Source organism: Dendrobates tinctorius, unplaced genomic scaffold (assembly GCF_039654945.1).
Source record: "Dendrobates tinctorius isolate UK_male_01 unplaced genomic scaffold, ASM3965494v1 ptg000007l, whole genome shotgun sequence".
NCBI lineage: Eukaryota > Metazoa > Chordata > Amphibia > Anura > Dendrobatidae > Dendrobates > Dendrobates tinctorius.
Genome location: NW_027361675.1, coordinates 51,130,676 through 51,156,394, shown reverse-complemented (window position 1 = coordinate 51,156,394; position 25,719 = coordinate 51,130,676). Strand labels below are relative to the sequence as shown.

At 43.9% G+C, this 25,719-nt stretch overlaps 2 protein-coding genes across 2 annotated transcripts in view; both read left to right on the top strand.

Annotated features, from left to right (window-relative positions):
* LOC141088462 (multidrug and toxin extrusion protein 2-like) overlaps nt 1–25,719 on the top strand; it is a 219,633-nt gene that overhangs the window by 39,385 nt on the left and 154,529 nt on the right. Inside the window, exons 3-4 of the mRNA XM_073574554.1 lie at nt 9,167–9,235; nt 16,240–16,388. Coding sequence (XP_073430655.1) covers nt 9,167–9,235; nt 16,240–16,388 — 218 coding nt within the window. The remainder of the gene's footprint in view (nt 1–9,166; nt 9,236–16,239; nt 16,389–25,719) is intronic.
* On the top strand, nt 20,239–22,244 carry LOC141088470 (zinc finger protein 862-like). Its single transcript, XM_073574564.1, has one exon. The coding sequence runs from the start codon at nt 20,891–20,893 to the stop codon at nt 22,103–22,105; it is 1,215 nt and encodes a 404-aa protein (XP_073430665.1). The 5' UTR covers nt 20,239–20,890; the 3' UTR covers nt 22,106–22,244.

The window sequence follows — 25,719 nt, the reverse complement described above, 5'->3', positions numbered from 1 at the left end:
AATATATATATATATATATATACAGTATATATATATTAATGTGTCTCTATGACATGTATAAAATATATATATATATATATATATATATATATATATATCTATATATATATATGTCTAGATCTATTCATTATTTAACCGGTCTCTGTGATTTTACTGTATTGGAAGAATTGCCGGCTTTTGCTAAAGGACACAGGGTGCGATTTTATTGCAAGTCACATCTAGTCCGTTTTTAGTCCCATTTTTTCTCGCCCCCATAGACTTGTATTGTCGAATCCGATCCGAAAATCGGTGACAATCGCAGCATGCTGCGATTGTCTCGGTCCGAGGATCGGATCCGATCAAAAATCGCATGATGGGAGCTACCCCATAGAATAACATTGGGACGAATGCAATGCGATTTTTTAATCGCATTGCATTCGTCCGATTTAATCACCAGTGTGACCCCGGCCTTAATGTAACATCCAGAGGTGGGAGAGCAATCAATATAAAAAATACATCCTTCCCATCATAAAGTTCATATGCCTCAGTGCAAGCTAGGGACATTAACATATCATAGTTTAGCCACAAAATGTAGGGTCTCTATCAATGTCCACAAAAAACTGACTGCAGCATAATCGGCTATTACTAAATAAGAGAAAAGTATTAATAATTGCTCTTACCCATAGTTCCTCATTAAGACATCCAGAACACGCAGCCTCTGTCTTAATGAAGAACCATGGGTAAGAGCAATTATTAATACTTTTCTCTTATTTAGTAATTAAATATATGGTTTCATAATCTAGGGTTAATAATGGATAGGTGTCTTATTGACACCTCTCTATTATTAATTGGCTTAATGTCACCCTTTGATATTAACCCATTCACCACCACTACAGGGCAATGGGAATAGAGAGGATAAGTGCTAGAAAAGGCTTGTGTGGGGGCAGATTTTTGTAGCCGGGGGGGGGGGGGGGGGGGGCGCAAAAACAATGGTCCCTCTCAAGGCTGTTAAAATCTGCCCTCACTTACATGCTTTATCGCTCTGGTTGACAAATTACCGCGGGAGCCCATGCAATTTTTCAACGAATTAACACCTACACCTCCCAAATTTTACACACAAACCCTCATCTAATTACTGGTGAAAGACATATAAAAAAAAAACCATGAAATTAAATGGTTTACTGTATGTAAACCATGTGTCATTTCATGTCGGGCTTTGGAAGGATTTTAATGAAGTCGGCAAATGTTTTAGCAGCTATTCGGCTATGAAGAACTGTATGAACTATAAATATATATGTGTGTCTCTATGACATGTGTATATATATATATATATATATATATATACACACACTCACTGGCCACTTTATTAGGTACACCTGTCCAACTGTGTGTTAAGACTTAATTTCTAATCAGCCAATCACATGGCGGCAACTCAGTGCATTTAGGCATGTAGACATGGTCAAGACAATCTCCTGCAGTTCAAACCGAGCATCAGTATGGGGAAGAAAGGTGATTTGAGTGCCTTTGAACGTGGCATGATTGTTGGTGCCAGAAGGGCTGGTCTGAGAATTTCAGAAACTGCTGATCTACTGGGATTTTCACGCACAACCATCTCTAGGGTTTACAGAGAATGGTCCGAAAAAGAAAAAAAAATCCAGTGAGCGGCAGTTCTGTGGCCGGAAATGCCATGTTGATGCCAGAGGTCAGAGGAGAATGGGCAGACTGGTTCGAGCTGATAGAAAGGCAACAGTGACTCAAATTGCCACCCGTTACAACCAAGGTAGGCAGAAGAGCATCTCTGAACGCACAGTGCGTCGAACTTTGAGGCAGATGGGCTACAGCAGCAGAAGACCACACTGGGTACCACTCCTCTCAGCTAAGAACAGGAAACTGAGGCTACAATTTGCACAAGCTCATCGAAATTGGACAGTAGAAGATTGGAAAAACGTTGCCTGGTCTGATGAGTCTCGATTTCTGCTGCGACATTCGGATGGTAGGGTCAGAATTTGGCGTAAACAACATGAAAGCATGGATCCATCCTGCCTTGTATCAACGGTTCAGGCTGGTGGTGGTGGTGTCATGGTGTGGGGAATTTTTTCTGGGCACTCTTTGGGCCCCTTGGTACCAATTGAGCATCGTTGCAACGCCACAGCCTACCTGAGTATTGTTGCTGACCATGTCCATCCCTTTATGACCACAATGTACCCAACATCTGATGGCTACTTTCAGCAGGATAATGCGCCATGTCATAAAGCTCGAATCATCTCAGATTGGTTTCTTGAACATGACAATGAGTTTACTGTACTCAAATGGCCTCCTCAGTCACCAGATCTCAATCCAATAGAGCATCTTTGGGATGTGGTGGAACGGGAGATTCGCATCAGGGATGTGCAGCCGACAAATCTGCGCCAACTGTGTGATGCCATCATGTCAATATGGTCCAAAATCTCTGAGGAATGCTTCCAGCACCTTGTTGAATCTCTGCCACGAAGAATTGAGGCAGTTCTGAAGGCAAAAGGGGGTCCAACCCCTTACTAGCATGGTGTACCTAATAAAGTGGCCAGTGAGTGTATATATATATATTGTGGTGTAATGACCACTGTGTCCACGAGGGGGCGCTGTGTGGATGTCCCAAGAGTGTGAGTGGTTGAAGAGCCATTATGTATCTCAAGGTGGGTGACCTTGAGATAGAGACATATGTATGTTTATGAATGCTATTGTAAAGTATATATGTCTGTGTGAAGGACCTGTGGTGAGGTCATAGTCATGTGACCCGGTGGGCGTGGCTATGGACCATATAATGTGGCCAGGTTAGGTCACATGGAGTGAATGCTGGGACCTGATTGGTCCAGTTTGGAAGGTCCCGTGAGGAGAAGGATCTCCTCACTAACAGCAGCCTGTGGAACGGCTGTGTGTGTAATGGCGGCCAGTATCTGAGAGTCCCTGAGGAGTGAGTGGACTTCTGCGGCCTGGAGAAACAGCCATATGTGAACCCTGACATGGGTGAGATAACCCTGGGGCTAAATAGCATGTATAATGGACGCTCTCCTGTAATGCTGTGTATATTGCTGCTGGAGGTTTATGAAGGATGAATAAACCTCATAGACTATGATTTGTTGGAAAATCCTGTGCCGGATGTGTTTTTCGATCGCTGCAAGCGAGAACCCCTTACTTACATGACAGCGCTACCTCACATATGGTGGAGAAAGCAAAGGGCAATATTGTAGCCTTGTTGCTAGGGGCAACGGAAAAGGACTGCAGATTCGGTTGCTGGGGGCAACGCTGAGCCAGGAGGGCTGACAGTCTTAAAGCCATGTGATGTGCTGACAGGAGTCAGTGGCAAAGACTTATAGGATACCTCTGCGGTAGAGAGGTCCGAGAACCTGCGCGGCCAGCAGGTGCCGGTCGGGAAAGAAGGAAAAAAAAAAAAAAAAAAGAGTGTTTTACTGACCTGGGTCAGTGGTAAAGACTGTGTTCCTGGAGGGTTCAGTGAGCAAGGTCCTGGAGGTTCAGTGTTGGGAAGAGCCCTGGAGCACATGGTAGGACCTTGGACCTGGTGAGGCTTAAGTGTTGGGCAGTCTCAGGCCGAGACGGATGTCCTGAATAGCACCCGCTGAGCCCCTGGACCTGGTGAGGCCGATGTGTGGGGAGACCCTGGGAGGAGGGTCGCTCCCTGAATCTCACCCGGTGCGCCCTGTGTGTTGGACGGTCTCAGGTGGAGACAGGAGCGTCCTGAATAGCGCACAGTCAGGACACGTGAGTTTTTTTTGTGGTGTGTTTTTTTTTTTCTTTTTTCTCGACTCAGCCTGCGGTGGCTCAGTGGGAGTCAAGAAGGTGACAAGCGGCTTGATGTGGCTCAGTGGGGTCACGAAGGTGACAAGCGGCTTCCGGTGGATCGGTGGGTCCATGAAGACGGCGCAGCAGGAGCTGCAGTGACTCCAGCCGGTGTGTGTGTGAACAGCAGCCGGTGGTGCCAGTGATCGGTGACAGCAGGAGCTGTGGTGGTGCCAACAAGGACTTGTCTGGTATCGTGAGAGACATAAACTGTGTGGTGTGAACTGTGGTCTGAGAAGACCGGTATAACAGACATGGGGAGATCCCGAAAGGGGGTGGTGTCCCAAAAGGGGGCGGTGACCCAAATTGGGGTGGTAGCCCAAAAGGGGGTGGAGTCCCAAATGGGGGTGGTAACCAAAAAAGAGGAGTCCCAGAAGGGGGCGGTGACCCAAATTGGCGTGGTAACCCAAAAAGGGGTAGAGTCCCGGGAGGGGGCGGCAACCCAAAGTGGGGTGGTGGTCCAGAAAGGGGCCAAGTTTGAAGAAGTGACAGCACTGGGTGACTCAGTGGGTATGTCTGGGAAACTGCAGTGTACGTGTATGTCGTTTCCAGAATGTGGGATATACTTTCCGGAGCATGACGGGCCGCAAGTGTGTACAGTGATGCTGCACCGGGAAGGAATCTCGGGACGGTTGGACTCCAAGAGTCAGGTGACTCTGATAGGAACTCCTCTCACTTTCTGTCTGACCGAGAAAATGGCCCAGGTTCGCTGTAAACATGGGGTCACGGTGAACTATATGCTAGACAGAGTGGTGTTTGAGGGGCCTGGAGGCAGTGAGTGCCAAGGTGGCGGGATACCACCAGACTTGGTGTATACCTTGGAGGGCGGCCGGGACTTTGTCATGTTGGATGACCTATGGTACGAGGAGGGAGACGTTCCTATAGTTGGGCTAACAGATATTAAGACGGTGACGGTTCCTGACGGGGAGAGGTCAGAGGTGGAAGTGACTGGGAAAAGGGGTATGTCAGCCCAACGGACGGACCTGACATCTCGTGACAAAACTGACGCTGACCTGGTGGGTAAGACGGCGGAAGTAGTCACACGGTTAGTGAGTAACTGGAGGGATGACTTAATCTCTGGGGGTGACTGTGGCTCTGAGAAAGAAAGGGAGCACAGAATAGAAGGGCTAGAGAAAGAAGTCTCTGAGCTCAAAGGCCACATGGTAACGTGGCAAGGACTGAATAAGGCCCTCAGAGAGGAGGTGGATGAATGTGTCAAACAAGAAAGAGGCCTGAGACAAACAGCTGAGCACAGAGTGGATGAGCTGGAGAAGGAAGTCACTGAGCTCAGGGGTCACCTGTCAGCGTGTCAAACTATGAACAAAGCTATAGTGAAGGATATGGAGGTGCTCAGAGAGGCCCAAGAGAAGCATCAACAGCAGATTCTCAGGAGAGAGGATGAGCGTCGCTACCTGGCAGAGGAGCGAGATAAAGTTCTGCAAGAACTCAGTGGAGTAGTAAAAGGTCTTCTGTGGGAGAAGAAGTGGATGGGCGAAGACGTACAGCGGCTGTCCCCGACTGATAGCAAGGCAGAACTGACAAAGCCCATCTTGGAAAAGGGTCCTGAAGACTGTTAATTTCAGGAAGATGGTGAGCCAAGAGCTGCACAAGACAGTCATCCGGTCATGACAGATATCTTGAGGGAAGTGTCCGTGGGGAACCCAGAGCCATCTGTCCAGGATGAGAGCAAGTCAACGACCTTCAAGGTTGTAATTGATGTACCAGAAGACATGCAAGAAGCCTGTGCTGAGGAAGGTGTGCATGAGGCTTTCAAAGAGGCGGTCAAAGCGTGTAAGGTGCACTGGGCACCTGAGACTCGGCAGTTGGTGATAGTATCAGCTAGGGAAAACACATCAAACCGAGTAGCTGTCCTGAAAGAGATGCATTTGCAGTGTCTACGTGTCAAACAATTGGTTAGGCGGAGTAATATGAAGGCTGCTCGACGCCTAGAGATAGCAAGAGAGGCTATGGATCGGTTGGGTTTGAGGAAAGATGTGGTTCCGGTACCCAAAGCTCTGATTGGGAGAATCATTGGAAGGTCCGGGAAGGTGATGCAGGACCTTGTGAATGTCTCCGGTGTGGTGAGGGTGAGGATCCCTCCTGATGACGAAGACCAGGTGTCTGGTGAAGTGGGAAGGATTCCCATGATGGTGGTTGGCTCCATGGAAAGCCTGAGGAACTTTCAATTGCTCTTGGAGTATAGAGTGGGGTACCTGCAAGAGATTGAACAGTTGAAGCTGGACCGCCAGCGGATTAATAAAGAAGTGTGGAATACCAGGTGGCGGCCGCCTTCATACCAAGATGTAAGGACCCCAGGGGTACCGCCAAGAAGTGACATGGCAGATGGCCGAAGAATGTCAGCGAGTGGCAATTCGACAGACCGTACGAGGTTGAAGGGCTGTAGTTCCTGTGAGACGTTGACTGAGTCAGACTCGTGCCAGACAACAGGATCAACTAAGACTTATGACCGCACCAACCGAGAGAGACGGTCAATGAGAGAAAGATCAGGTGACAAGGGGCACTGTAACAGTGTGGTGACTAAACAGTGTCTGATGATGCAGACAGACCGTGACTGGAGGGTCAAAGACAATGACCGGTATTATGACCGCTGGGGGCGGGGGAGGCCTAATGTAGAGATGAGGCCGTATGACAAATGGAGACAGTTCTCTCGACCTGTGGGGCAAGGTGCAATACGTGCCCGGTCTCGAGACCCTGGTGTGATGTTATGTGTTCAACCCCACAAGTTTGAACATAGGGGGGAGGTATGTGGTGTAATGACCACTGTGTCCACGAGGGGGCGCTGTGTGGATGTCCCAAGAGTGTGAGTGGTTGAAGAGCCATTATGTATCTCAAGGTGGGTGACCTTGAGATAGAGACATATGTATGTTTATGAATGCTATTGTAAAGTATATATGTCTGTGTGAAGGACCTGTGGTGAGGTCATAGTCATGTGACCCGGTGGGCGTGGCTATGGACCATATAATGTGGCCAGGTTAGGTCACATGGAGTGAATGCTGGGACCTGATTGGTCCAGTTTGGAAGGTCCCGTGAGGAGAAGGATCTCCTCACTAACAGCAGCCTGTGGAGCGGCTGTGTGTGTAATGGCGGCCAGTATCTGAGAGTCCCTGAGGAGTGAGTGGACTTCTGCGGCCTGGAGAAACAGCCATATGGGAACCCTGACGTGGGTGAGATAACCCTGGGGCTAAATAGCCTGTATAATGGACGCTCTCCTGTAATGCTGTGTATATTGCTGCTGGAGGTTTATGAAGGATGAATAAACCTCATAGACTATGATTTGTTGGAAAATCCTGTGCCGGATGTGTTTTTCGATCGCTGCAAGCGAGAACCCCTTACTTACATGACAGCGCTACCTCACAATATATACACACACACATATATATATTGTAGGGATTTGACTCCCTCCAGAGCAACGGGAGTCAATCAGGAGGCACGTACCTTTAGAAGTTCTTTAAAAGTTCATAGGGTTTATTGCTTCATAACCCATAAAGCAGCACATAACACAAGGAATAGCCTTTAGCTCAGGTGAAAGCAAGCAGAAGTGTCCATAATTCCAGGCTCAGTCCTGGAGCCTCAGCAAACACAGGAGGCTTATCCGTCCTCACATACAGCCAATATCCACAGGCCTCTCCGGGTCAGCAGCCTCAGCACGTGGTCTTTAGGAAGGTAGCACACCTTCCTCCACCTAGGCCTGATGGGACCTCCCACATGGCCCAGTCAGATCCATGCGCTCTCATGTGACCTACTCTGGTTACCTTATATGGTCCGTAGCCACGCCCACCGGGTCACATGACTATGACCTCATCACAGGTCCTACAAGCATTCATACATTCTATTAAGGCGTTCTAGACACCGCCCCTAGGTAGGTTTGTAGGTAGCTCTCGTGGAGACAGCGTAACAACAGCTCAGCAGTGCCTCTGCTGAACAATACACATTTTCAAGCTTCCATCCCAGGGCCACCTACCTTGGTATACATAACGGTCATTCAGCATCCCATACCCATTACCACAATGGATATGCCTGTAGGTCCATCCTGGGACACCCACACAGCGCCCCTTAGCGGACATAGCGGTCACTACACCACAATATATATATATATATATCTATATCTATTCTTTCGTTTCATTATTAAACCTGTCAGTGTGATTTTACTGTATTGCAAAATGAATTGCCGGCTTTTGGTAAAGGACACTGGGTGCATATTTCTCACAAGTCACACGTCTGGTCCGTGTGTATTCCGTATTTTTTGCGCACCCATAGACTTCCATTGGCGTATTGCGGCCGTAGTACGCTGACAATCACAACATGCTGCGATTGTCTCGGCCCGTATAATACGGCTGAGAAATATACAGCTGATGGGAGCTGCCCCATAGAGAATCATTGGTCCGTGTGCAATGCGTGGTTTTTACGCCTCTCACTTGTCCGTATTTCTCTCTAGTGTGACGCCGGCCTTATTTTGTATATCCATCCACTTTGTTGTTTCATTAAATTCCTTAGTTATTTTTTGTGATATATTTATTTGTAATTTTATGTACCTTTTTTGATTTAATAAAACATTTGTTTTTGTGTACGCTATGTACCTTATTTATAGGTATAATTTTTTATATAACACATAAAAAGTTATGACTCTTGCAATAAAGTGCACAATGCTTTTTCTTTTGTGCAAAAGTAAGAAAACCTGAAGAAAAAACATACATTGTTGGTATTGCCGCAATCATACCAGTTCATTGATTATGCTGCACTGTACAATTTAAAATAGAAAATAAGCATAATTTCTGGGTTTTTTTTTCCATTTTTCTCCGTAAAAAGTGTTATTAAGTTGCATCATTGGATCAATTTTACTTAGAAAAAAAATAAAAACTAACAACTCATCCTGCAAAGCGAAAACCAGCATACAGCTACACCAACAGAAAAATAGGAAGTCATGGCTGGCTGAAAGTAGCTACTCAAAAATAAGTACTAAAAATTGACTTGATAAGGAAAGGGTTAAAGACTCTGGCAATAAAGTAGGTAATATCTAGACACGTTATTCTTTTCTGCTTTCTTTTTCTTAAGGCCAGGACCACACATGAGAGAAATATGGCCGAGTCTCGCATGTTAATACCCAGCACTGCAGCCGCCACTCAGGAGCAGAGCGTGTGGCTTCTTGCATTGGTATGCGGCCGCACGCTCCGATCCAAGTGCCGGCGGTAGTGCTGGGTGTTAACATGCGAGGCTCGGCCTTGTTTCTCGCATGTGTGATCCCGGCCTAAAGGACTAAATTTGCTTTCATTCTGGACCTCAGTATAGAACATTCATCTACAATTATGTTTAACTGTTTATCATCATTTAACAGGTTATAAATGTGACCGGTATATCTGTGGGCTCCGGTTTAGCCTCTGCTTGCGATACCCTCATGTCTCAGGTATGTTTGACAGATCCATAGCCGCGGTGTAGGTAAAAAATGTTTTGATGGGGAAGTCTTGATACCCATTGTGGCCACAACCGGCTCTGTTTCATAATAATAAACCAGTACTATAAACTGCATGTGATGTCAAGAAGCTTATTGTCTATTGGCTTATTATAGTATGTGCTTCTGTGTCCAGTAAAATATTAGGTTATGTTCCGACAGTACTTTTGTTCATGATGGTTTCCCACATGAAAACCATAGATTGCTGGCAGGAAAATCTCTGTGTTACTGTACATTACACTCATTTTTTAATGCATTTTTATACACCTTTGATGAATTCAATCAAATGGTTCTAAAACTCCTGCAAAAACACTACTGAAAGAATTGACATCCTCCCTTTTTAATTTTGCTTCTACTGTAAAATGCTGCATTTTTTTTTCCGCATGAGAAAAGCACAAATATAAAGCAGCAATAACTTGTGTGTGAACAAGTCTTTAATATTCCTACTTTCAGCGTCTGAGCCATGTGCCAGTAGAATTGCTTATAGAATCATTCTGTTTTAGTTATAATGCCACAGTCAGCAACATATTTATATACAGTGGGGCAAAAAAGTATTTAGTCAGTCAGCAATAGTGCAAGTTCCACCACTTAAAAAGATGAGAGGCGTCTGTAATTTACATCATAGGTAGACCTCAACTATGGGAGACAAACTGAGAAGAAAAAATCCAGAAAATCACATTGTCTGTTTTTTTTTCATTTTATTTGCATATTATGGTGGAAAATAAGTATTTGGTCAGAAACAAAATTTCATCTCAATACTTTTTGATATATCCTTTGTTGGCAATGACAGAAGTCAAACGTTTTCTGTAAGTCTTCACAAGGTTGCCACACACTGTTGTTGGTATGTTGGCCCATTCCTCCATGCAGATCTCCTCTAGAGCAGTGATGTTTTTGGCTTTTCGCTTGGCAACACGGACTTTCAACTCCCTCCAAAGGTTTTCTATAGGGTTGAGATCTGGAGACTGGCTAGGCCACTCCAGGACCTTGAAATGCTTCTTACGAAGCCACTCCTTCGTTGCCCTGGCGGTGTGCTTTGGATCATTGTCATGTTGAAAGACCCAGCCACGTTTCATCTTCAATGCCCTTGCTGATGGAAGGAGGTTTGCACTCAAAATCTCACGATACATGGCCCCATTCATTCTTTCATGTACCCGGATCAGTCGTCCTGGCCCCTTTGCAGAGAAACAGCCCCAAAGCATGATGTTTCCACCACCATGCTTTACAGTAGGTATGGTGTTTGATGGATGCAACTCAGTATTCTTTTTCCTCCAAACACGACAAGTTGTGTTTCTACCAAACAGTTCCAGTTTGGTTTCATCAGACCATAGGACATTCTCCCAAAACTCCTCTGGATCATCCAAATGCTCTCTAGCAAACTTCAGACGGGCCCGGACATGTACAGGCTTAAGCAGTGGGACACGTCTGGCACTGCAGGATCTGAGTCCATGGTGGCGTAGTGTGTTACTTATGGTAGGCCTTGTTACATTGGTCCCAGCTCTCTGCAGTTCATTCACTAGGTCCCCCCGCGTGGTTCTGGGATTTTTGCTCACCGTTCTTGTGATCATTCTGACCCCACGGGGTGGGATTTTGCGTGGAGCACCAGATCGAGGAAGATTATCAGTGGTTTTGTATGTCTTCCATTTTCTAATTATTGCTCCCACAGTTGATTTCTTCACTCCAAGCTGGTTGGCTATTGCAGATTCAGTCTTCCCAGCCTGGTGCAGGGCTACAATTTTGTTTCTGGTGTCCTTTGACAGCTCTTTGGTCTTCACCATAGTGGAGTTTGGAGTCAGACTGTTTGAGGGTGTGCACAGGTGTCTTTTTATACTGATAACAAGTTTAAACAGGTGCCATTACTACAGGTAATGAGTGGAGGAAAGAGGAGACTCTTAAAGAAGAAGTTACAGGTCTGTGAGAGCCAGAAATCTTGATTGCTTGTTTCTGACCAAATACTTATTTTCCACCATAATATGCAAATAAAATGAAAAAAAAACAGACAATGTGATTTTCTGGATTTTTTTTTTCTCAGTTTGTCTCCCATAGTTGAGGTCTACCTATGATGTAAATTACAGACGCCTCTCATCTTTTTAAGTGGTGGAACTTGCAATATTGCTGACTGACTAAATACTTATTTGCCCCACTGTAAATGTACAATTTAGGTCTATAATTTTGAATGTGCCCAGACCTAAAAAGCTGTTTATTTTTTTATTTTATTGTATAATGCAAAAATGTACAGCTTTTTACAACACTTAAAAATTCCTCCTGTTACCATCTCTGCATGTTGTCAGTGAATCCTGTGTACATTCACACATCTAATCTGTCTTTACCAAGTCCTGCTCATATATTAGAAAGTTTGTTACATGCATCTGCTGTCTGCGTCTCCAGGCATGTGTGAGCAGGATTAGCTCGTAAACGTGGGTGACAAGTGTTTGGTCAGTTTTTTTTTATGTAAGTGCTGCAATCACACGTTCAGTATTTGGTCAGTATTTCACATCAGTATTTATAAGCCAAAACCAGGAGTGGGCGAGAAATACAGAAGTGGTGACGTGTTCCTATTATACTTTTCCTCTGACTGTTCCACTCCTGATTTTGGCTTACAAATACTGATGTAAAAAATCAAATAAATGTGTTTTTTTTTAATATGTTGCTTTTTTATTTTGCATTTTGACTGTCCCTTATTGTGAATAGTAGAACCTGTGATCTAATATGTATAGATGTGTTAACTGTCATTTTAATCCTGTCTTTTATGATAGTGAGACTGTTGAAAAGTCTACCGCCGGAGTCACACTAGCGAATAAATCGGATGAATGCAATGCGATAAAAAATCGCATTGCATTCGTCCCAATGTTATTCTATGGGGCAGCTCCCATCATCCGATTTTTTTTCGGAACGTTTCCTTTCCTCGGACCGAGACAATCGCAACATGCTGCGATTGTCACCGATTTTCGGATCGGACTCACCAATGCAAGTCTATGGGTGCGATTAAAAATCGGATTACAAACGGACCACAAGTGTGACTTGCGATAAAATCACAAGACTTCTCCAGGTCAACAGGAAAGAGCATCAGGCATTGGTATTGGATGTCAAACGGATGCTTAGATGCGAATAAAATCGGTTCATCGCCGGAAATTCGGATGATAGACGGATCCCTGGACAAGAAATCTTTGTGCGATTTCTTACCGTAAAAATCGGACCGATTTTTTAATCATTGTGTGTGACTCCAGCCTACTAGATAAAACAGGAAGAAAGAGTTGTTAATAGGCTTTGTGGTTAGTATTATAATAGCAAGATTTTTTTTCTATAAATTGAGATAAAAAATACATTTAATAAATTTTAACTCCTCAATTTTTTTAACATAAAACCTTGATTTAAATAATCTTATAAACATCACATATGGCGGATGATGGCTCTGTTGTCCAGCTAGCCTCTGCCGCTAACAGCAGTCATTTGAGAAAGCTCTCATTGCTGTTGTTTAACCTATTAAATGCAGCTGGCAATTTCTGACAGCGGCAGTTAAAGGGGTGGTCCGGAGGGCAAAGAAATTTTGTTCTAAATCCTCATCTATGTGATGCTGTAATCTAAACTAATGTTCTAATATAATTGCATTACCCTTTTCTGACCTTGGACGCAATAGTACATCCAAGGTCAGATCCCCCGCTTTGATGAGGGCTCCGGCGGTGATCCCGCATCAAAGCCAGGACATGTCAGCTGTTTTGAACAGCTGACATGTACCTGCAATAGGAGCAGGTGTAGTCGCGATCCACCCGCGCCTATTAACTAGTTAAATGCCGCTCTCAAACGCTGACAGCGGCATATAACTAGCGCTTCCGGCCACCGGGCCGTTAATACGCGCATTGCCGACCCCCGTCACTTGATCGGGGGTCAGCGATGCGTTGGCACAACAACCAGAAGTTTCTCTATGGTTGTTGATGCCATATTGCTATGAGCGCCACCTGGTGGTCGGCGCTCATGGCAATGCTGTAATTCTGCTACATATAGGCGATCTGCTCATCGCCTATATGTAGCAGAGCCGATCAAGTTGTGGCAGCTTCTAGCCTCCCATAGAGGCTATTGAAGCATGCCAAAATTTAAAAAAAAAATGTTTTAAAAATATGAAAAAAAAAAAAATAGAAAAGTGAAATCACCGCCCTTTCAACCCATTCAAAATAAAACAATTAAAAAAAATATCAAACATACACATATTAGGTATTGCCGTGTTCAGAATCGCCCGATCTATCAATAAAAAAAAAGGATTAAGCCAATCGCTATCAAAACGCCAGAATTATGGGTTTTTGGTCGCCGCGACATTGCATTAAAACGCCATAACGGGCGATTCAAAGATCGTATCTGCACATTAATGGTAAAAACGTCAGCTCGGCACGCAAAAAATAAGCCATCACACAACCCCAGAGCACGAAAAATGGAGACGCGTGTCAGGGTTACCCAGTGTTCAAATACCAGCACTGCCACCGCAAGTGACTGTGGGGGCGGCGCTTGTTTCTGAACGCTAGGTACCCTGACGGTGCGACCTCCTCTGTGTTGCTGGCTCACTACTGCTGATCTGAGCCAGCAACACAGAGCACACTGTGATTGTCATAAAGGGTTTAAATTTCCCTCCGCTCCGGTACTGACCACTGCTGTCAATTTCTGACCTCAGCAGTCACATGCCATATTTGCAAGCACCGTCGCTCATGTGCTGGTACGGCAAGTCATCAGTCTATCAAAGTAACCAAAGCCCTTCTGTGACCAACTGTACCTGAACTGTGGGATATTTAACAGGCAATGTTTTCTTTCTTCTTTTCACAAGTCCTGCAGCTAGACTCATGTCTTAAAGTGAACCTGTCAGCTGTTTTGGCCGCTAAAAGATGTGGCCACCGCCTTTCAGGGCTTATCTACAGCATTCTATAATGCTGTACATAAGCCCCTGATCCGACCTGCAAGATAAGAAAAATAAGTTTTATTATACTCACCCTGGGGGGGGCGGCCAAGTGTGCTCTGTTCCGATGGGTGTCTCAGGTCTGGGTTCAGCGCCTCCCTCCTGCTTGCTTTATGCCCCCCACAGCATCGCGGCTCCTGAGCAGGTGTACTTATCTGCCCTGTTGAGGGCAGAGCAAAGTAGTGCAGTGTGCAGGTGCTCGGAAAGGTCAGAGAGGTCCAGCGCCTGCACACTGCAGGAATTTGCTGTATCCTCAACAGGGCAGAGAAGTACCCCTGCGCAGAAGCGCAATGCCAGGGAGCAACGAAGCAAGCAGGAGGGCGGCATTGCAAGAAGATGGGAGGCACCGGACCCGGACCTGCGACTTCCATCGGACATGACTGCCCCCCGGGTGAGTATAATAAGAGTTATTTTTCTTATCTTTCAGGTCGGACCAGGGGCTTATCTACAGCGTTATAGAATTCTGTAGATAAGCCCTGAAAGGTAGCGGTCGCACCTTATAGCGGCCAAAACAGCTGATAGGTTCCCTTTAAGGTCTCAGAATATGCTTTAATATTTTTGTATTTTATGAGATTCCTTTCATCCTTTCAGTTGTATTGTGTTTTCCTTCAGTTAATCTTTCGTGAACTATTTTTAAGGAATATTATTTATCAACTAGATGGTGGCCCGATTGTAGCGCATTGGGTATTCTAGAATATGTATGTAGTTTATTTTTGAAGATTTAAGAATAATTCAATAATGCACCCCCCAATCCTGATATTCATGGTCCTCTCACCCCCAATCCTGATATGCATGCTACCCCTCACCCCCCAATCCTGGTATGCATGGTCCCCTCACCTCTCCACCGTAGTATGCATGGTCCCCTCACCTCCCTATCCTGATATGCATGGTCCCCTCACCCCCCAATCCTGGTATGCATGGTCCTCTCACCCCCCAGTCCTGGTATGCATGGTCCTCTCACCCCCCTTTCCTGGTATACATGCTACCCCTCACCCCCCTATTCTGGTATGCATGGTCCTCTCACCCCCCCTATCATGGTATATATGGTCCTCTCACCCCCCTTTCCTGGTATGCTTGCTACCTTTCACCCACCTATCCTGGTATGTATGGTCCTATCACCCCCCTTTCGTGGTATGCATGGTCCCCTCACCCCCCTTATCCTGATATGTATGGTCCCCCTCACCCATATTAAACTGCACACATACCAGAAAAAAAAACATTTATACTCCCCTTTCTTTCCTGTGCTCCAGCGCTGTCCCATTCTGTGGGAGGCCGGGCGAGGAGTGGGGCACCGAAGTGCGTGCATGCCCATACTACGCTGTCCGGCGCCATATTGCTGAAGACACACTGCAAATGTGTCTTCAGGAAAATGGCGCCGGATAGACCTATGTGCATGCGCGATTCTCACGCGCACTCCTGCCCCGGTCACCGGAAGAAGAGAAGCTCTGCGGCAACGCTCTTCCCGGTGAGGTAAGTATGTAAGTATGGCTCCGGAGATCACGGTATGCAGTGTCTACGCATACCGCGATCCCCGGCGCCATACCCATTACCATACAGTATCTGTCTGTCTGTAATGGAAATCCTGCATCGTTGATTGGTCGCGCCCGGCCGGGCGTGACCAATCAGCGACGCAGGATTTCCGTTACAGACGGACAGACAGAATTAGACGATTATATAGTAGATAAGCTTACCATATATGCTGACAAAGGAGCTAACATATAGAACTGATATCTTGTTCTACTAACTTTTAGAACAAGGAATGTCTTTTAAAAGTCATTTGGTGACACTAGAATCATATGATTATGAGTATAAAGCATCTTTACATTTTATCATCAGGTATCAATAATGGATTTTGTATCCAACAGTCATTTCTTTCAGATGATTTGGCACATGGTTCCATCAATGCAGTCACATTAATAAAAAGGATGGTGCACATGCAACTTTCTTTAAGTTAGCTTCTTGCAGCAAAGGAGTTATCCAGGGCCAAGATATTAAAAACCTATCAATTCCTCTTAATCCACAGACCTATGGAGGGAAAAACTTGAAGCGTGTGGGAACAATATTACAGAGAGGGATACTCATCTTGTTGCTGTGTTGTTTCCCATGCTGGGCTTTATTTATCAACACAGAACAACTGCTACTTTTGTGTAGACAGAACCCAAATGTTGCCAGGTAAGAATTGTTCTAATGCCATGACTGCTAATAAATCTTTAGGCCACGTTCACACGTTCAGTATTTTTCCTCAGTATTTGTAAGTCAAAACCATGAGTGGGTGGTAAATTCAGAAGTGCTAACGTGTTTCTATTATACTTTTCCTCTGATTGTCACGCTCCTGGTTTTGGCTTACAGATACTTGGGTAAAAAACAGAGCAAATGCTGAACATGTGAATGTGGCCTTAATGTGTATGCAAGTTATCTTTTCGGAGAGGAAGCGGACTTGAACTCTAGTGTCACCTACTGGAGGTAGCAATTCTAAAAGTCAATATAAACCCTTTAACGAGCATTGCTATATGACTTGGGCATAAGCTTTAACTAAAAAAGAATTCCAGCTCACCGTGTATGTGTCCCTGTAACCTAGGAGCACGGAGAAATGCTCTGTCTCTTAGTGTAGGTATATAGCTGATGAATGAAGGAGGGATCCAACTGACAAGAAAACGGTGTTTCTTTATTCATGTGGATATAATACAGATACACATACTGTACTAAGCAAACAAATGAACACAGCAGAAAGAAATAATAAAATTAAAAAATGTATAAAATTGCACCAATCTACATATAATCCACATATAATGAATAAATTAACTTGTGCAAATATTCATACAGCTCCAATCAACCAGCCTTCCTGATATGTCACAAAATTTGAATGGAGACCATTCAATTCTATGGTAAAACAAGCCACTATGTATGGACAATTCAATAAAACAATAGGACACAATATATCTAAAATTCTATATAATCTTTAATAAATCGGATTTAGGCAATTATAAACTTGTGCAAACAAGTGCCAAGGACATACAAAATATTGATCTAAAATCATAACATATATATATGAAACAATAATAATAATAATAAAAAAGAGGCCTGTCAAAAGATTGTAGTAGATTAATGATCTATCACAGCATCACACACATATTGATATAACAAGTGTGCATAACTGTAAACAGTGATATATTTAAACAAAAAATATATATATAACACAAAAGTGATTATACCCACAATTGGGTTATAAAACTAATATAATTCCACATCAATAATATGCCATTGTGGTAGACTCACATCCCAAAGTGATAACCCATAACATAACACTCAATAATGTGTGAGCCGATTAAAGATGTTACATACCCGTGATATAATGACAGCCTCTAAAGTAGGAGTGCCAGTCTCCATCAGGGGAGTGCCGGGCATTACTTTAGAGGCTGTCATTATATCACGGGTATGTAACATCTTTAATCGGCTCACACATTATTGAGTGTTATGTTATGGGTTATCACTTTGGGATGTGAGTCTACCACAATGGCATATTATTGATGTGGAATTATATTAGTTTTATAACCCAATTGTGGGTATAATCACTTTTGTGTTATATATATATTTTTTGTTTAAATATATCACTGTTTACAGTTATGCACACTTGTTATATCAATATGTGTGTGATGCTGTGATAGATCATTAATCTACTACAATCTTTTGACAGGCCTCTTTTTTATTATTATTATTGTTTCATATATATATGTTATGATTTTAGATCAATATTTTGTATGTCCTTGGCACTTGTTTGCACAAGTTTATAATTGCCTAAATCCGATTTATTAAAGATTATATAGAATTTTAGATATATTGTGTCCTATTGTTTTATTGAATTGTCCATACATAGTGGCTTGTTTTAACATACTGTACTAAGGCTAAGGTCATGTTCACATGTCCAGTAATCATAGGTTAGAGCTCATTCATTCATTGCGATGAAATCGGACGAATGCAATCCGATAAAATATTGGATTGTATTCGGACCAATGTTATTCTATCATTGTGTGTTCATTGGCTTTTTTTTGCCGAGCCTGGAAGCTCCATAGGTATTACCCCCTTTCCAGGCTAGAAACATCAGCCCCCAGCTGTCTGCTTTCCCTCTGATGGTTAAGAAAATTACACGGGAGCCTAAGGCTGGGTTCACATAGCGTTTAGGCAGTCTGTTTAACAGATTGCGTTACACCGCAGCATTAACGCGATGTAACGCATCCGTTATCGCTGCCATACACTCCCATTACCAAGCGCATCGCTAACGCATGTCACAAGTGGCATGCGTTAGCGATGTGTCGTCATTCTGTGACAGACCCTCCGGCGCGGTCTGCAGCGTTCGGGGGTCCGTCACTGCTAGCGCAGATGGGGAAGCTGCGCTAGTGCGATTGCATAACGCGATCGCGTTAGGGAATAGCGTTAACGCAATCCGTCACCGCTATGCGTTGAACGGACTGCATTAACGCTATGTGAACTTGGCCAGCCATTTTTTTCAGAAAAATAATTTATTTTACTCATTTATATAGTGCCATTAATTCCACAGCGCTTAACATACATTATCAGCACTGTCCCCGATGGGGCTCACAATCTAGAATCTAGTCAGTATGTTTTTGGAGTGTGGGAGGAAACTGGAGAATGGGAGGGAACCACACAAACACGGGGAGAACATACAATCTCCTTGCAGATGTTGTCCTTGGTAATCTTTTATTAAATACATGTAAAGTAAGCTGCACACGCATTGTACTAATTGTATTTGTCACTGACATCTGAATATCTATAAATCTTTGGGTATATACTGTGTGTAATCCATCTATTCTATCCTGTCAGCTCCTTCTGTGAATTTACAGTATGTGGCTGCTGAATTGCCAGCTTTTCTTCTTACTATTTATCTAATATATACAGCTCTTTCAAAAATTAAGAGACCACTGCAAAATTTTCAGTTTGTCTGATTTTTCTATTTATAGGTATATTTTTTAAGTAAAATGTAAATTGCTCTTTTATTCTATAAACTACTGACCAGAGGTCGCATTAACACCTGTCTGGGCGTCTATGACGCACAGGCAGGCGAAAAAACGCCTTCAGATTAGTACGATACGTCCACGGGATGCATCGTTCTAAGCTACAGTGGCAGCGAGTTGGACGGAGCTGGGGAAAGGGCAGTATCAGATGTTGCGGAGTGACTCACGTCATCGCGGCGCACCCTCTGTGCTTGTCTCTCAGCGGGTGGTAGCGTGCAGCAGCGGCCGTATGGACACGTGACCCGCGTGACTATGTCATCGCGGCACGCCCTCCTCTGTGCTTGTCTCAGCGGGTGGTAGCGTGCAGCAGCGACCGTACGGACACGTGACCCGCACGACTGACGTCATCGCGGCGCGCTCTCTCTGTGCATCTCAGCGTGTGTAGCATCAGTCGGCCTCTCCGCGGCCAATGGCAGCCGTGGGCAGGGCTTGCTGGCTGTTCGTTATTGGCGGCATGTGACGTGGGTGTCACTTGTACAGTGGTCAGCACTATTTTGGAGATGGGGGTGCAGTATACGCATAGTGGGGTGCGGGGCATAGTTATGTTAGAGAAATCCTGATTGCATTTTTGCATTCTCCCTTTTTTTGTCTAGATTAGCGATGGAGTCTGGTAAACGAAAGCAAGTGAGCTTGTTGAACTATTTTAGCAAGAGCAGCACGTCCAAGATAATTGCAAATACTGAAAATAGTCAGGAGGAGACAGAAGATAGCCCTCATACTGAGTACTGTGCTCACCCAATACAAAACGATGTTGAACTTGAGTCATTTGCTATTCAGGCTGAGGACAATCCCGGCTGCAGTATTATTAATGATAGTGACCCTAACATACCAAGTTTTTCAGAGGCAATAAGTAATGATGGCACTACTCATCCACCCTCAAACAAAAAAAATAAGTTGAATAAAAAGTTCTTACACAAGTGGCTGCGTGAATTTGTTTGGCTTGAATACGATGAAAAAACAACGTGCTTTCTGTCGTGACTGTAGGGCAGCAAAAATGAAAATAATCATGGCCACAAGTGGTGCTGTTAACTTGCAGCGTTCAACATTTCTGCGCCATGAAGAGACAATGGAACATAGAGCATCTTTGTCCTCTCTTAACCAAAAAAAACCTTTAGCTAAAACATTTCTGGTACCCAGCAATGAAGCCACTGCTGGAGAATTAGCTGTGTTCAAAACACTTTACACAATGGCAAAAGAAGAAATGCCTCAATCAAAATTTAAACCTATGATGATGTTAATGAAATCACTAGGGAATAATGATATCAAAGAAAAGCACATTTGCCTTCACCATCAGACTCTTTCTGAGGTGGAGTCAGTAATGTCTGAAATACTTGCTTCTGACATAGATAATGAAGTGAAGAAAAGTCCATGTATTTCCTTGCTGATTGATGAATCCACAGATGTTGCAGTGCATCATAAAATGATACTTTATGTTAGAACAATTAATGACACTTTGCCACAGACACACTTTTGGGCCAATGTAGAGGTCACTGGAGAATGTTCAGCCAAAGCCATTGTTAATGTTTTGAAAGACTTTTTGGAGAAAAAAGGTGTGTCTGTTAGTAAAGTCATTGGCCTTGCTACTGATGGTGCAGCCGTGATGATAGGTAGGCACAGTGGAGTAGGGAAAAGGCTGCACAAGAAATGTTTCCAGTAATGTTACATTTACATTGCATTGCTCATCGGTTGGCACTAGCAATATCACGGGCATCTGAAGGCATCCCTCAGATGATAAATGAACAGCATCTCATTGGAACACTGTATTCGTATTTTAACAGCTCTACGATACGGTATGAAAGCCTGCAAAAAATGCAGGAAGTGTTAGAACACGATCAAATCTCTCTTAAGGAGATTCACACAGTGAGATGGCTTTCTCTTGGCAGGGCTGTTGACGCTTTACATGAAAGCTTTGATGCAGTAATTTTAGTTCTTACAGATTTTGTGGCCACAAAGAAGCGCAGTGTAGGTGAAAGAGCTCCTGGAGTACTTAAAGCATGTTCCGAATATGGCTTCATTGCCATTCTTTGTTTACTTAGAGATGTTCTTGAACTAATCAATAGAGCCTGCAGAGTATTCCAGTCTGAAGATATCAACTTTTCTATTTTACTTAACGAACTGACTTCTGTAACTGCTTTACTAGAAAAAATGAAAGCGACCCCAGGAAAGCATCTTACAGCTTTCTTATCTGCAGTGTCTGCAAGTGAATGCTATTACAGAGACATAAAAATTAATGTTCACAGTACATCTCAAACCGAGTTTCAAACTGTAAAGGAAAAGTTTCTGAACAATTTATTGCATAATTTGAGCGTGCTTTTCAGTTTCACAGATTTGTCCATTTTAACAGATCTAGATCAGATTTTAAATCCAATGTGTCTTCCTCAAGTCCTTTCAAAGGATGAGTCATTTGAAAACATTGTTCACAAGTTTTGTGTGCCAGAATCTGACGCTTCCACCTATCAGTGCAAACTTCCAAATGAGTCAGGTTTACAGAAAGAATGGCTAGAAGTCTCAGACCTCCTTAAAAGGTACAGAGGCCGCCTGAAAATGGTTGACTTTTGTCAGTTTATTATTTCCTACAAAATCGATGATATGGCAGTTTATCCTGAATTTTCGGCTCTTGCTTCAATCGCACTTACTCTTCCATCATCGACGGCAAACTGTGAACGTGGATTTTCTACACAAAACAGGATCAAGCCAAAGAAACGAAGTCGACTAACAGATATACATCTTGAAGATCTGTCAAGAATTTCTGAAGAAGGACCTTCATTTTCCCTTACAAATGAGACTGTTCAATGCAGTTTTGATTTTCAGGCAGCAGTTGCACTCTGGAAGCAAAAAAATCGCAGGTTGAATTTGTAATTTTTTCACATTGGGGATTTAATGCACAAGACTTTCTTAGTTTCACTGTTCCAGTTCATCTTTTTTTCAAATGTTCTTCTGTTGACCTCTGTTTACATGGTCTATTGTCCTGGTCCTTGAGTGACGGATTTCGTTCAAGAAAGGTAAGGATTCACAGAATCTAACTTGTCAGTGCATGATATAAAATGTGTTTTGAATTCTCCAATTTCTCTATTTGTGTAAAAAATCATTGTGTGAAGTTCTAATGTTTCCTAATGTTTTTTTTTTTAATAGCACGGCAATGTATACCCCTGTATGGCCAATTTTAATTCATACAAATTGCGTACTCCTCCGTGGTGAAAAATACTCCTCAAAAATATTGGGAGGAGTATTTTTACTCCTCTGAAAATTATGTAGCGCGACCTCTGCTACTGACAACATGTCTCGAATTTCCAAGCACTAAATTTGTATTTATTTTCAGAAAATAAGAAATGGTCAAAATAACAAAGAAAGGCAGTGCCTGCAGACCTCAAATAATGTTAAGAAAACAAGTTCATAATAATTTAGAAACAACAATACTAATGTTTTAACTCAGGAAGAGTTCAGAGATCAAAATTTTGTGGAATAATCCTGATTTTTAATCACCGCTTTCATGCGTCTTGGCATGCTTTCCACCAGTCTATCACGCTGCTTTTGGGTGACCTTATGCCACTCATGGTCCAAAAATTTAAGCAGTTCTTCTTTGTTTGATGGCTTCCGACTATCTATCTTCCTCTTGATGACATTCCAGAAGTTTTCAATGGGCAGGGACGGTTTTAGACAAATTGGGGCCCTAGGCAGAATTCAAAGTTCGGCCCCCATGTCCATATAAAACACGTATGTTTTACACCCATATTGGTGTCACCAGTGTTTTCAATTAGTGTGCCGTCCATGTGCCATCTGTGTTTTTCCGGTATGGATAATGGAAATGAAATTACAAAGCTTCTGACATACTTTTCATGTTAAACATGGACGGCACATGTACGGCACGTTTACACGGACCCATAGACTTGTATTGACCCTTATCTGTGCTGCTGGGAAAACATGGACATGAGTGCAGCACCATAGGTCAAATAGGGGACACGTGGCATCTGTGAAAAACATGATACACGGTCATGTGAAGGGGGTTGTACAGTCACATAATAGAAAGCATTAGCAGAATTGCCATCTTTTTCTACATCCTACCTCACAAACAGCAGAATAAAAAGCGATTTAAAAAAAAGTCCTACATGTCCCCCAAACTACCCTGCTAAATCCCCTCTGGCTCCATGCCCGATGGTTCGGGGACCCTGATGGTTATTAGTCACTTTGCAGCTATAATATAGGGTGCAGCCATTGCAGCCCAGTGCTAAGACTGACGGAGATCTCCGGAGCCACAAGATCACTGCAGCCCAGTGCTAAGACTTGCAGAGACCCCCGGAGCCACAAGACTACTGCAGCCCAGTGCTGAGACTGCCCAAGACCCCCGGAGCCACAAGACCACTGCAGCCCAGTGCTAAGACTGACGGAGACCTCCGGAACCACAAGATCACTGCAGCCCAGTGCTAAGACTGGCAGAGACCCACGGAGCCACAAGAACACTGCAGCCCATTGCTGAGACTGGCAGAGACCCCCAGAGCCACAAGACCACTGCAGCCCAGTAATGACACTGGCAGAGACCCCCAGAGCCACAAGACCACTGCAGCCCAGTGCTAAGACTGGCAGAGACCCCCGGAGCATCAGTGCTGGAGCCGTGGGGATTTATCATTTTATGCTTATTCTTTTTAAATTATCAGAAAACCCCTGTAGACACTGTTCACATGCACCATTTTTGCTGCGGATTGATCTACAGTGTTGGCAGGAAATATTCTTCTTTTTTGCAGCCTTTTCACTTGCATTTTTGTGTCCCATTCATTTGAATAGGGAAAAAAAACGCTGAAAGATGACAGCAACAGATTTATAAAAAAAAGTCTCCTTGCCGGTGTCCGTGTCTGGCTGCTGCACTGGGACATGGGAATAGTATAGTAGATGGCACTATTCCACACAATAGTATATTAAGTCCTGTTCACACTGCGCTTCTGCAGTGTCCGGAGGCTCTGCCTGAATCCCCCTAAACTAGAATTCATGTAAATCCCTGACGGGGCCACAGACGACACTGACAAGCAGAGGTCAAATGAATTTGTTTTTTTTTTCAGAAATTGACTGATTTATTTTCTTCGGGTAGGTGCACACGATCAGGAATTGGCAGCGCTTTGGACGCAGCACATGTCCACTGCCGGCTACTGAACGCAGGTGACTCCACATGTGATCACTGAACCGTGCGGATTCACACATACATTGTACGGGTGAGATTTATCGCGTCTCTGGAAGATAAATAGAGATGTTGCGATCTGGAAAGACGCACCCCATGTCCGTCTCTGAGGGTGAGTCGCGGGCATCTGTGGACGCATAGTGGGCATGGGATTTCTTGAGATCCCATCCACTATGCTGTAACATCTGGACACTGCACAAGTACACAGCGTCCAACCCGCAGCGATTACTGATCGTGTGCACCTATCCTCAGAGACTGTTTTTTCCATCTAAAAGTGTCCACTTTTCTGTGGCTGTTGGAACAGACGGACACGTTCAGAAAAAAAAAAACATCACATGTGGAATTCATGTGAACTCCATTCCTGTCATTGCAATCTATGGTTCCGTGGGAGATTCAGGCAGAATGCATCGGGTGCAGTAAAGAAAGACTGTGTGAACAGGCCCTGATGTAAAACGCAGGCATTAGACACAAACTGCTCATCCCTGTTATGGCGACACTAGAGTTACGGAACTATATATGCAGCACATATACACACTATACATGTACACACATTATATATACTTTATACATATAGAAACATACACTATATAAAGTATATACAGTGCGCTATAAAAAATAAATAATATACAGACGCGTACAGTTTACACAAGCACATATATAAAGTGTATACACACAGAAACATTCAGTTCATCCATTATAAGTTTATGCTCAGAACATACAACACTGCCCTTCACCTCTCCAAACAAACCCATTTTAACAACCTCCTCACCTCACTGTCCAATAGCCCTAAACATCTCTTTGACACTTTTCATTCCCTACTCAACCCAAGAGTGCAGTCTCCAACCACGGAGCTTTGAGCTGACGATCTGGCCAATTACTTCAAAGAAAAAATTGACCAGATCCAACAGGAAATTATCTCCCAATCCCCTCATACCATGCACTGTCCTCCCTCCTGCACTGCATCTTGCTCACTCTCTGATTTTGAACCAGTCACAGAAGAAGAAGTAAGCAGGCTCCTTGCATCTTCTCGCCCAACCACTTGCACCAGTGACCCCATTCCGTCACATCTCCTCAAGTCCCTTCCCCCTGCTGTCACCACTCACCTAACTAAAATATTTAACCTCTCTCTCTCTTCTGGTATCTTTCCTACCTCATTTAAGCATGCCATCATACATCCACTCAGCACCACCCTACATCTCCTCCCTCGTCTCAGTCTACCACCCTTCCCATGCCCTCCGTTCTGCTGATGACCTGAGGTTAGCATCCTCAATAATCAGAAGCTCACACTCCCGTCTACTCTCCAAGA

Coding starts and splice junctions, on each gene's coding strand:
- LOC141088470 (XM_073574564.1), top strand. CDS start 20,891: ATGTTTCCAGTAATGTTACATTTACATTGCATTGCTCATCGGTTGGCA.